The sequence below is a fragment of the Siniperca chuatsi genome, linkage group LG10 (assembly GCF_020085105.1).
Source record: "Siniperca chuatsi isolate FFG_IHB_CAS linkage group LG10, ASM2008510v1, whole genome shotgun sequence".
In the NCBI taxonomy this organism is placed as follows: domain Eukaryota; kingdom Metazoa; phylum Chordata; class Actinopteri; order Centrarchiformes; family Sinipercidae; genus Siniperca; species Siniperca chuatsi.
This window is the reverse complement of record NC_058051.1, coordinates 29,548,955-29,562,106: the sequence shown is the minus strand read 5'-3', so window position 1 is coordinate 29,562,106 and position 13,152 is coordinate 29,548,955. Positions and strand designations below refer to the sequence as shown.

The 13,152-nt window shown below is 39.9% G+C and overlaps 1 protein-coding gene across 3 annotated transcripts in view; it reads right to left on the bottom strand.

Moving 5' to 3' along the window:
• The window catches only part of acss2 (acyl-CoA synthetase short chain family member 2), a 37,184-nt gene that overhangs the window by 7,916 nt on the left and 16,116 nt on the right, over nucleotides 1–13,152 (bottom strand). The window contains exons 3-12 of one of the 3 annotated variants that reach the window (XM_044210206.1): nucleotides 13,090–13,152; nucleotides 12,821–12,924; nucleotides 12,624–12,696; nucleotides 9,257–9,332; nucleotides 8,321–8,432; nucleotides 6,942–6,989; nucleotides 4,388–4,525; nucleotides 2,511–2,681; nucleotides 528–661; nucleotides 162–294 (exon numbers count right to left, since the gene is read on the bottom strand). The exon at nucleotides 13,090–13,152 is cut by the window's right edge and continues 29 nt beyond it. In XM_044210206.1, the coding sequence (XP_044066141.1) occupies nucleotides 162–294; nucleotides 528–661; nucleotides 2,511–2,681; nucleotides 4,388–4,525; nucleotides 6,942–6,989; nucleotides 8,321–8,432; nucleotides 9,257–9,332; nucleotides 12,624–12,696; nucleotides 12,821–12,924; nucleotides 13,090–13,152 (1,052 nt within the window). The remainder of the gene's footprint in view (nucleotides 1–161; nucleotides 295–527; nucleotides 662–2,510; nucleotides 2,682–4,387; nucleotides 4,526–6,941; nucleotides 6,990–8,320; nucleotides 8,433–9,256; nucleotides 9,333–12,623; nucleotides 12,697–12,820; nucleotides 12,925–13,089) is intronic. The other 2 variants (XM_044210207.1, XM_044210208.1) reach the window with 2 other exon arrangements.

Genomic DNA, 13,152 nt, shown 5'->3' with positions numbered 1-13,152 from the left:
CAGAGTGAACAGCTAATTTAAATTTGCCAAAACAAGTTGAAAAGATTAACGTGTTTCCATGAGGAAATTAATTAAAACACAATCATGTGTAACAATTACAGATGTGACTGTTACGGCTGCTGGAAGCCCCTCGGTGGATATCTGATATAACTATAACTTACAGTTTCTGTCTGCCAGAAGGTGTCGACAATAGGACATCTCTTCTCCCCCACCACAGTGTAGTACCACTGCCAGGCCTCAGGGTTGATGGGCTCTCCCACCGTCCCCAAAACCTTCAGAGACTCTCGCTTATACCTGCGGAGAGAGAGAGAGAAGAGAAAGTTAATTAGGTGTTTTACCACAGAAGCCATTAAGCTGCCTCCCTGCATGCACAACGTCACTTTCCTGTTGGATATCTAGGCCTGAGTACGAGTGTTTAACGTGCTTTTTGCTGAAAATGCACATTTATGTGTATTTCCTGAATAAAACAACATTAAACACACAAACAGAGTAATAACTGGTGATGATGATGGTCAGAGACGACTCACTTCTGCACCGGCTCGCTGCCGTACTTCATCAGCAGTCTGATGGCGGTCGGAGCTGTGTAGAACTTGGTCACGTGATATTTGTCCACTATCTCCCACATACGGCTTACATCTGGGTAAGTAGGCAGGCCCTCAAACTGAAACACACACACACAAACACACAAACAAGTAAATATAAAAACAAAGTCAACAGAAACAGTAAAACAACGTCACATTTCAGGCTTGGTAACAGTGTGGGGAACCGGGATTGTGTCTTCAGCCTGAATAATAATTATAACAACATTTACGAATTCAAACTAAGGCTGCAACTGCCAAATCATTCGGTTTATCAAATGTGAGAAAATGGTGAAAAAAGTCCATCACCATTTCCTTAAAGCCAAATGTGACGTTTTGAAATGGCTAGTCCAACCAAACAGTTCAAAGATATTCAATTTACAGTAATATAAAAAAAGCAGCAAATTCGCACATAGGAGAAGCTAAAGGACAAAACATTCTTCGATTATCAACAGCCGATTAATTTTCTGTCTGACTAATCAATAGATCGACTTTTTGTCTCAGCTCCAGCTCACACTAATACAAACTTGCAGAAAGGCCAAACAGAAACTCTGTGAGTTAGAGAGACAGCAGGTTATCAGCCTGAAAGGCGCTCAGGTTCAGTGTTTTTATTTTTACAGACTTTCACCAAAATCTGTAAAGAAATGTTATCTCCTATATTTAAAAAAAAAAAAAATCAAGTAATCAAGTTTTACGCCATTTTCACCTGAATTTTATGTCCCAACACATCAAGGAGTGTGTTCTCTGTTCCAAGATTAGTTTATTACAGAGAAGAAAACAGCAAATTGTATTTTTATGACCCGATTTTGACCCAATTCATCCTAGTAGTTTAGTGGTAGAGCTGCATACCATGTAATATTCCTGTGTTTGTTTGGTTTTTAATAAAAAAATGAGAATGTCCCATACATTACATTATGCAAATTAATACAAGAATAGTTAAGAGGAGCTCATTTGAGCAATCATTGGCGTGTACTTTAAATAGCGCTTTCATATAAATACGGTCTTAAAAATAACTACTGTTGTGTTTTATGTCATCAAAAACATCTTTTTCTTAACTTCTTTTTCTTTCAGGTTGACGTTCAGTTAAATTACATCTCTGGTTTCATTAAATATGGGTTCGCCTAAGTTCATAAGTGACTCAACCTAAAAATGATGCAACCAGCCCTTTATGGAGAAACCTCGCTGTTTTAGGTAATTCCCTGTAATGGTGACTCATCGTAACGACTGCAGGTCTGCTGAAGATGGAAAAATAGGACTCAGCTGGTGATAAGACATTAAAATGGCCAAAAAAATGGGAATTTTCACAATAAAATATGACATGCAACAAGATTATAATAGCCTATAGCTTTCTCATTTACAGCATCATAATCATTGCATGTAGCGTATTTAATTTTGCCTGTTTTGTCACATTTTATAACAGTCTGTGCCCTCTATCACACTTATTCATCATTACTGGGTTAAAAAGAATAAACGTATTTCAGTTTGGCAACCTGTCCAGTGTGTCTTCTTGCAAAGTTGCAAATGATTTGCATGTCAGGGAGACTTCACACAGTGATGTAAGGGTTTATATAAACCTGTTCTGCTGTTTTCTTCACCATTTATGGACCTACATCCCTCTCTTCATCCCTCCTTATCTGCTCATAGCCAGAATAAATTAAGCCATCCTAGCCCGCTACACACATGTTTCAAAGCAAAGTTAACTCATCTTCACATCTCACCTTTACCATCTCGAACTAATGGCTACTACAGACCTTTTTAAGTAAAGAAAGCACGTATGACTATATTGGTCAGCATTCTTTAGCTGCAGACCATTGCAGATAAAAATCAGGCACCACCTGCAATCAGTCACAATAGAGCGACCATCAGCCAAGTTGGTTGAAGTTTGTAAAAACAGGAAGTTGAGTAATCCCACCGGCCCCAGCCTTCACTCACCAGCACACTGGTGGCCCCGTTAGCCAGCGGGCCGTAGGTGATGTAGGAGTGTCCGGTGATCCAACCGATGTCTGCCGTGCACCAGTAGATGTCATCGGGCTGGTAGTCAAACACCAGTTTGAAGGTGGTGGCAGTGTAGAGCATGTAGCCGCTGACGGTGTGAAGAACTCCCTGCAGACGAGAGGAGGGTTAACGGGTTTAAAAACACATTTCATGAGCGAGCAAAGGCCAAAGACAAAGAGCATCTTTTCAAGTCACAGTTTTCACTGCAAACAGACAGGAATTAAAAAAGACAGACCTCCTAACTTTATTGGTGGCGGTAAAAACACTCGTGATGCACCAACATGAAATTTCTGTACTGATAATGATCATTACCTGCTGGTTTTTGGCCCTTACAAATATTGATAATTCAACTATTTACACGATAATCCATAATTTAACAACGTAACAGGGGCAAGGCTGTGCTAAGATTAATATCTGCTTACATTCAAAGAAATAACCAAATCACATGGACACAACTATTACTATAAAGTCGCAGTTACCAACATTTTCTGACTCTTTAAAAAAATAAAAAATAAATAAAATAATTTACATTTTCTTTTGAAGTGCACGATACTGACAAGTAGGTCGAAGTGCAACAGAAAGCTTCAGGCTGAAAAGCATCCGAACGTTAAGGCAGAGCCATACAGTAACCGATATAACGCGCTGAGTTTAACAACGTTATCGGCACAATGCAAGCGAGCTCGTTCTCCCGTCGTGAACTCTTTGTATTAAAAGAAAGCAGCTGTTTTGGCAGCCGCCTTTCAAGTCTCAGATGTTGGACTTTCCACAAGATCACACGAATTCACAACAAATTCCAAAATGAGCAGCTCCAAACATACCGATGTACAAGTCTGGACAGCGGCTGCACTGAACCACATCTGCAGACTTTTCCCATTCTGTCGTAAATGTTCAACAACGTGCAACAAACATCGATATGGTCCTTGAAAATCATCAAGAAGGGAACAGAAACTCAACGCGGTTGCTGTTGGTGCTTAATGGCATGAACGATACTCGTCTTAGGAAAATGTTTCTGTGTCGACAGTAATATTTTAATTTTCCAAGAAATCAGGAGGACAATAAATACAGTTTCTATGTCAATGTCATTAGAAAATTCAGTGTTTTCACTATCATCACATTCATCCAGTCACGACGGGCCGTCCCTCAGTTTTTAGTGCCACAGCACTCCCTGGTCCCATGTTACCAAATTTGGGAAACCTGAGTTGAGGTGTTGGAATCGGTGCATCCCTAAATATAAATCTCTGATTAGGGCCGCAGCTAAGAATTATTCTTATGATTGATTAAATTGATTATAACCAGCACCGGCTCATGAGGGTCTCCGTGTCCCAGGACAAGCTCTCATTCCTGGGGAAGCAGGCTCTCAACGCCACCTGAGTTGTTGTTTTTGTTTTTTTTATAAATTGATTAATCATTTAGTCTATACAATGTCAGAAAATCGCAAAAGATTTCAATCACCGTTTCCCAGAGCCTAAAACCACATGACCAACAGCCTAAAACCCAAAGATGTTTAATTTTTCTTTGCAGTTTAATGATATAAAACTGGAAAGAAAGCAGCAAATCCTCACACTTGAGAAGCTGGAAGTTTTGGTGGATTATGGCTTAATGGCAATGTTTGAGCACTACGTCTAATACGTCAAGATAATCTACAAATTCAACCAGTTTACAGTGAAAAAATACTGCAGCAGAATCCAGTCTGAACACAGTGTATCTGTAGTCATGTGTGCAGAACATTACAGCTACAGTGGTTGATTCTGTAGAAAAGACAGATGTCTGTGTGTGTGTGTGTGTGTGTGTGTGTGTGTGTGTGTTTCCTCTACCTTTGGTTTGCCGGTTGAGCCGCTGGTGTAGAGGATGAAGAGAGGATCTTCTGACTCGCACCACTCTGGTTCACACTCGTCTGAAGCTCCACGTACCAGAGAGTGCCAGCACAAGTCCACCTCGGGGTTCCACGGGACCTGGTATCCGACACAAACGTGCACAGACACAAACAGATGGGACAAGTGAACACACAAGTTCCCCAATAAAATCCCTGTCCACATTCAAAACAACAAATGTCTCTACAATCTAAAACACAAAACAAAAGTGAAAGAAAGTTAGTTTGCCTCGCAAACTAGCTGGAAGAGAGTTCAAACAAGAGAGAAATGTCTGTAGATCTGAGTTACAGTGAATAAAGCAATAAAGAGTTGTTAGAAAAGTTACAAACATGTACGTTTTGTTGAAACTTATTCCCTGTGTGTCAATCAGAGCTGGGTCACTTACTGTTTGATATAAAATATGAAGTAAAATGTATATACAGTTTAAGGAATAACGGGGTATCCTCGTTTGAAACAAGTGTATAAAAAGCCTGACAACCTCTGGACAAAGACAGAAGAGAAGAGAGAGATCAAGATAAGATATAGAGAAAGATTTAGATTGAGAAAGATAAGACAAGCAGGGAAAGATACAGACTGAAAGATTTAGTCCTAAAATAAATCATGACTCCACAAAATCTTTCCAATTACTTAAAGTGTTTCAGTTTGTCGCCGAGTGATGGATGAATAGTTTTCTGGATCAATCTTATTTGCCTTCATGTGCCAAAAACAAAATCAATCAGTCCCAGAAAATCAAGTGAGCTCCTTTCAAAAACAGTACACCGACCCAGATCTGATCATTCACACAGAGATACATTAAATTCATACAGAGCTGAACGTCACGTCAAAGATCACATCATGTTGGCAGGGCCTTGTGTTTTCAGTCACGACCAGAATGTTTCCTGCGTGTTTGAGCATAAACCAAAAGTGGTTTGCTTCCAGACGCACCGTCTTTTAAATGTTTATGTGCGCACGGAGAGAAAACAGGAGCACAGATTGGAAAGCTGGGACAGGTGAAGAAGAGGAATGGATGCGACACTGACAGATGATGAAGATGTACAGAACAGATTGAGGTAATGTGGCCCGCTGATGAGAGAAAACACAGGGCTCTAACCTCTTTATCTACATACAACTAACTGAGAGAATCAGGGGTCTGTTTGTATCTGCATCTGGGCAAAATACGACGAGGAAATTAAAGCTTTTTAAATAGTTTGTGTATTTAGACATAAATCTGATTCTATAAAAAAGGACAAGCTGTGCAGTTACTGAAAAATAAAATGGAGTGAGGGCTGGGAGATATTGAAAAAAATGTTTTTCTGATGTAGCATAATATGGCAAAAATATGCAACAACAACAAAATCACATAAAATAATGAAGTAGATGGTTTTCAATGCAATGTAATTTGTTTAGAATGATTAATTTGGTAAAACAAGACAATAATACTGAATTGTTGCTGATGGATTTCAGTTCAGTGGAGTGTGTTATACTTGTGTGGATTATCCTGCTCAGTAAGCAAATTATTAGTTCTTTTTCAGAAAGGTTTTAAAAAATTGTAGAAGGCAAAGTCTGTTTATTTAAACCAAAACTTAAATCCTAGTGAGCCACAACAACAGACCCCTGATCCTTCCTCCCTGCGCTGTATAAGTAAAGGAGAGAAGTGTTACAGCTGTTACGTTAGTAAGAAAAACACGACACCCGTCGGAGACAGACAGCAGGTCATTTTGGGCTGCGTACGAAATCGAAAAGGTGCTCAACCCCAACAAGAGTGTAGTCGAAGGCAAAAGTGTAGAACCACAACATAAACAACAAAAAGAGAAAGACAGTGTTAGTCCAAATTCCACGCTTACAGAGAATTTATATATTTTATTCAAATGAATAAACAGCCCAGCAAACATTTGAGAACACAGGTAACAATTTCCATTTGTCTAAATTTTGGTCTTAATTTCGATTCTGCTGCAGATTGCAGCATAAAATTTTACAAATCAGTCAATCTGAAATGTCATTTTAAAAGCTGACAATTCACTAGTGGCAACTTAAAATTTGAAGTTTTACGTCTTAATTTGACCAACTGTGTCTGTTTCATATTGTTTCGTAGTGTCAACAGATATCAGATATAATAAGCTCATTTGTTTCTAAATTAGGGAAAATCATTTTTCATGTTCACAAATGTAATCTGAATTGTTAAAAAAATAAATAAAAATAAAAATAAAAAAAATCACAGGAATAACAAACTGCTGTTGCTGGGTAAAAACAATATATCAACAATAATAGTTTCTTAAATTTTATCAGGGGTTTTTAAACAGATAAAATATATATATATATATATAGAATCAAAGATTTCAAGAGCCAAGAAGTCATGAAAGTCAGCAAAATAAATGCCCCTAAAATGAACTTGAGTAAGAATTTCTCTTGTTTTTACCCTTCAGCAGTAATATGAAAACTCTGCTTGTGGGTGAAATTCCTCTTTCAAAAGCAAAAACAAAGGTGGGGGTTTAGTGGAGGGAAGAGGGTACGAAAATACCTGCGGCACAGGACGTGTTTTCTTTACTCTCCCTGTCTGTTTCTCCTGCTGGACGGGAGGGAAGAAAGGAGGAGGAGGAGGAGGAGGAGGAGGAGGAGACGTTAATGAGGGAGAGTCGTTATTTTAAAAACCCAAAGAAAAATCCACAATGTCGCCTCAAGTTGACACATTGAGAGAAGTTTTAGGAGCTTTTCGAGATTCATTTTGTAAAAAAATGTAGAAGGTACAAAACAACAGAAAAAGAGCCACGTGCCTTTGAACTTTTTTTTTTCAAACAAAACATAAAAACAGTTGAGGGAAAGTCAGTAACAGTCCTTGTTGCAGCTGAATAACCTGCTGCACCAGAATTCAGAGGCATCTCTAACTTTACTGACATAGCTGACGGTGCAGAAATAAGAAATAAGGAATGAAATTATATTTAAAAAAGGATAAGGCTGGCTTTACTCTATATTTGTCTTATTGTCAATAAATCCCACGAAAAGACCCAAACCAACAACGTGTCAGTCCGTCTCTCAGTACTGTCTGACTTCCTGTCTGCGGCTCTCAGCTCCGAGCCCGTTGGTTCCTACTGAAGACGTAAATCTTTAAAAAACACCTCACAGATATATAGTTTCATGTTTAAAAAGGCTCAGTAATTTCCTAAAACAGCTGCTCGCTGTAGTTTTTATCAAACCAACAGGAGGAAACAGTGCATTTGTTGGGGACTATTTTCAGCGGCGGATGAATCCACATGTGGTGCTGTAGTGAGTGTTTGGGGCAGCAGGACGGTGTGTGTGGGACTGAGTCAGAATAAACTACAGTGTGTGTGTTCATGGTGATGAAGGAACATGTCAGCCAGTGCAACAGAGCGGCTCACTGATGTGTTTTAATAGTTTCTGGACAACGATGGAGGAAGACGATCCATCAGGCTGTGATTCACACATGATACTTATTAGCAAATACATTCACTGCTTGTTTGAGTCTGAACATGAGATTTGGAAGATATATCAGGCTGTGATATACACACATCACTTGTTAGTCGGATCAATTCATTATTGGTTTGGGTGTTGTCATGGGATTTGTTGACAATAACAAAAAACACAGAATATCATCAGACTTTTCCTTTAAAAACACACAGGAATCAGGACGAGTGTCGAATTAGTTTCATCCACATGTTAGTAAAACTGACCCCTCTGTGTTTTATCGGACAACCGTGGGAGAAGCAAAGCAATGATGTGTTCTTAAACTTTAACATAAAAAGGACACACACTGACGGGACTGCATGATATAATGATAGAGTATAACCGTAATAGATCAAACTAATGTTTCAACCACAGATCACAGGGACTCTTTGGCCTGCTCTGGAACAGCCCAGTTTGGGTTTTTAGTTTGTGGTTTACCTGCAGACCAGGGCAGGACCGTTTGGCGGGGGGAGACTGAGAGACCAGAGGAGTCTCTTCTGCTTCTCTGGACAAGTGCTTCAGCATTATACACCTGTGTACTGGGAAACCCCTGCACACAAAGAGAGAGACAACATATAACCAACATGTTTTTCTCAATGTGGCAATGAAGTCATTTTTCATCTAGTTAATGAGGCGCATTACAGACGTGTGGCGATGCACTGAAGGATAATTTATATCAGCCTAATGGTTTTGCTCACGTTGGATCATCCATCTATCCTTATCCAAACAGGATTACCCTGTTTAGTTTCACAGGAGGGAAACTAAGAGATTGTACAGATGCATAATGTGAGGAAAGCTTATCTAAATCCAGCTCCGTTTCATTGCGAGCTCGTTTTTAGTTCAGAGTGGCTGCATTGTCCATTTATTAGTAACATCGAGAACAACACGGTTAGGGGTGTGTTGCGAAAGACATTGTAACGAAACATGTTTGACTATTGGTTTTATCTGAAATGAAAAGCTGCGTGTGCCTGGACTACACAGGTGTCAAATGTTTTGACTGATTGTCTTATTTAATATTTTGTTTAACATATGTTCTTGCTGCAACTTTGTTATGAGATATAGAGATAGTGCAAGCATTTTCAGACTCAGCTCTATGTATGTTTTAATATGGAAGTGGAAAAAACTGAGGGAACAACAAATCCCAATCCCAACAAACAATAATAGAATGATAACAAAATAAGCTGTTTCTGTAATTCTGCAGTATTTTGTGCTCTTGTACTTTGATTTATGTTACAGTAAGGGTTGGGGTAACGCATGTAGCTGTGATGGCTAGGTCCTCACTAAGACACAAGTACAATTTTGTGTGTGTGTGTGTGTGTGTGTGTGTGTGTGTGTGTGTGTGTGTGTGTGTGTGTGTGTGTCCTGACAGCTTACTTGTCTCTGCATTTCTGCAGTGCTTCGTCAGCTAAGAGCTTCAGGTTGATCAGCTTATCTCCACGATAGAACCCATCTGAACGAATGAGAGATGAAAACAGAGGTGAACAAAGATGGAGGGAGAGAGAGAGAGAAAAGAAAGACGAGAGATTCATTCTGCAGTCAGTTCATTCAGGCTAACAGCAGGAGGGACTGGAAAAGGTGCTAGCAGGCTAACGTTAGCATTCAACAAGATGAAAGTGACGCTTTAGCTGGAAGAATATTATATTTCTGTACAGCTACCCAAAAAAAAAGTCAAACCAGACTGACTGTTGGAGATCTTGTGTGAACAAAGACGCAAATCGTTTTCATGCATCTTGGAGTTTGGCCCCCTGTGACTACATTTTGGCATAAAATTCATAGCATCCTGTGTTTTAACCAGATTCATTTTTAGTTTTGAGCTGATTCACCTGATTAAACTGGAGGTACTCGAATGGAGGAAGGAGGATAAATATTTGTTGGGAATACTATTGGTGGCTTGTAAGAAATGGCTGGGAAAAAGAAATACGCAGTGTTGATGAAAAGATTGACCTGGTGTACAATATTTATGTAATGGAGAGAATTACTTTCAACTTGAGAACCCAGATGGACAGATTTGTTGAAAACTGGACAAAATGGATTATTTACGCGTCAACCTTCAGACCAGACTTTATGTAAATGTGCATCAGAAACACATTCAAGTGTAATCCTCAGTCGCCATTGTAATAATAATAAAACTTTTTTTATACTTATCAAAACAAAGGACACAGTGCTTCACAACAAGAGAAATAAAATACCACAGTGAATGACGAAATATAAAGAAATAAAATACATAAAATACACAAAAGCAATAAAATAAACCAAAAGCTCTGTCCCCCTTAGTTTCCATCCTGGACTCAGGGACAGACAGGAGACCCCTGCCCGAAGATCTCAAACTACATGAAGGTTCATAAGGGATTATAAGGTCTAAAATACAATCTGGGGCCATGAAGAGCCTTAAAAGTAATCAACAAGATCTTAAAATGAATCCTAAAACCACGTACGTACGTATAATTCTTTTCTTGAGATTGAAAGGTCTTCTTGTTCATTTGGTGTTAATTTTGTTTACGTAGTTTTTGTTCAGTCTTAACGCAATTCTCGCATGTCACATGTATGTTTAAAGAGGTATTGGTTGCTGTAATCATTCCAGCGGTTTGTACGGACTCTGAGCTTCATATCCGCTTCAGCTGAACCTCACAATGCATTTTTGCGCAGTATGAAGACTGTGGCTCTCTTACAGTGCAGTTGCGCTCTAAAGATATCGCTTCGCGGCCGGTCGGCGTGTGATTAAGGTGTTAAATCCGCCTACTCCTTAACCCTCCATCTCTGTCCTTGCAGTCACTTCCAGCCATGTTGCTTCCCTTTTCTACTTCTTTTTTTCCTCCCTTGCATACTCTTATGGACATATTAACAAATCCAAAAGGCAACAACAGATGACATTGATTTACAAAACATAAAAGGATAAGTAACAGGGGACAGACAGCATGTGGAGAAGAAGAAAATGGGACAAAAAAAGCAGTTAAACTTTTGAAGTGAAAAATATTTGCATATTCATATAAAGATTGTGGATTTTTCAGCAAGGGAGAAGAACAGATAACAACTTATTTGTGGAAAAACCACATCAGACACAAACTATTATACAAAGCAGAGTATTTTTATGCGTCTTAAAACATTTCTAGAGTGGCTCTTTAAAGAAAAGAATATCACTGATGACGGCAAAATACCACCCCAATTTTTAATGTAATACAAAAACCAGTTTACACTACGTCTCTCTTCAGGTCATTCAGTCAGTCATTCTGTGCAAGAGCGTCAGTTAAATTTCTGCAAAATGGAGGTATTATTCATTGCTAACAAGTGAAGCTCCAATTTTACGACAGGGCCTCGACCCCTGCAGTTTCACGGGTAGTTGAGATAGTTTGCAAAATTTTATCCGTGGTAGTAAAACTCAACGAGACCCAGTGGAGAATTTAGCTCTGTTTCACCGTTCATTCTCTCATTACAAGATAATAAAACTCTGAGCACGATGCCAGTCAGGGCGAAAGGCCCCAATGATACGCTGATAGGATTTATATGAATGAGAAATGTGTGTGTGTGTGTGTGTGTGTGTGTGTGTGTGTGTGTGTGTGTGTGTGTGTGGGCTCCAACTACAGGCCATTAACCCAGTGGATTAACAGGTTTATATCCCCAGACTCTAATCCACATAATAAGACTGATTACTGGTCACAGCTCAGCACCTCGTCTTCAGCCACTTGCTTCAGCTTGACTAGCTGAGAAGCCATAGGGGGGCTTCAGTGCCACATGTGGTGCTGTAGTGAGTGTTTGGGGCAGCAGGATGGTGTGTGTGGGGCTGAGTCAGAAAAAAATACAGTGTGTGTGTTCATGGTGATGAAGGAACATGTCAGCCAGTGCAACAGTGCGGCTCGCTGATGTGTTTTAATAGTTTCTGGACAACAGTGGAGGAATAAGATCCATCAGGCTGTGATTCACACACAACACTTCTTCGCAGGTACATTCATAGTTGGTTTGGTCTCTTTATGGGATTTGTTGAAGAAAACTGTAGAATATCACCAGACTGATCCTTTAAGCAGAGTTCTGTCTGAAAACTTTAACTAGTCCACTGCCAGGTCAAGCTTTGAGAAAAGCTACGAATCGCCTTGACAAACTACATCATTTCAGTAACAGTAATTTTACCGGTTTCGGACATACAAGAAATGACAAAAGGCATGCAACTATGAACAAAAACAGACTTTGGAACACTAGTGCCAATTTTAACACTGAAAACTTAAGAAGCATGTGTGTATTTCATGTTTTCTGCCTCCCAACTGTCCACAATTATTTCACTTTGTATCAGTTATGAGTATCTCCTCGTTTCCATTGTGCATTACATTTTGGGACAATAGTGTCCATCGACGCCGCATTAAAAAATTAAGCAGATCAAGAATGCATGCATGCACGTATATGTACGTATTGGCTGTTTGGGGCAAATCAACACAGACTGCATAAACGGTGCAGCAGTCAAATTCCCGAAAATAACGCGAGGCGGAAATGTGCTTCGCTCTCCGTCTGAACACACCTTTTAGGCAACTGAGACATACAGTTATAGTTTTTTTTTATCTTGCTTCTAATACACGAGAGGTCAGAGGTCAAGGTCAGGCACAGAGCCGCAGATGTGGAGCTGGTATGGATTCAGCGTCTTCAGCAGGGAATATGCTTCGTGTTGCTTGAACCCCAGTGACCACCCTGCTGTATTTAGCACTGCATTTATGTGGAAACCTGCAACGTAGATTTGTTTTCTAAATCTGAAACCCACCTGCTGTGACGAGCAGCGAACACTGAGAGTCCAGGATCCTCTCACACAGAGACTGAGAAGAGAAACCTGCAAACTGGAAACGGCGGTACACACAGCATTAACACCCATCTTTAATCTCAAACCAACCATAATTCAGCATGTACGTGGTAATGTTCCCGTGCACCCTTCCTTTATTAAGCCGTGTATTCCGAACTCACCACTATGGAGTGAACGGCGCCGATGCGGACGCAAGCCAACATAGCTACCACCAGCTCCACCACCATGGGCATGTAAATGGACACACGGTCGCCCTTCTTCACTCCTGCAGACAAGGACAGACACAGAGACAAGAGCGTGATCACGTAAACAACAATAAAAGCCGAATGCGAGATGACGGTTCCTCGTGTTTTACTGGAAGACTAGACGAATCTTCGTTGCCATATTGCCGACCACAGTTGTAGTTACAGATCAGGTAGTTTTAACGTACCCTGAGACTTCAGGACGTTGGCAAACTGACAGACCCTCTGCAGCAGCTCTCTGTAGGTCACCG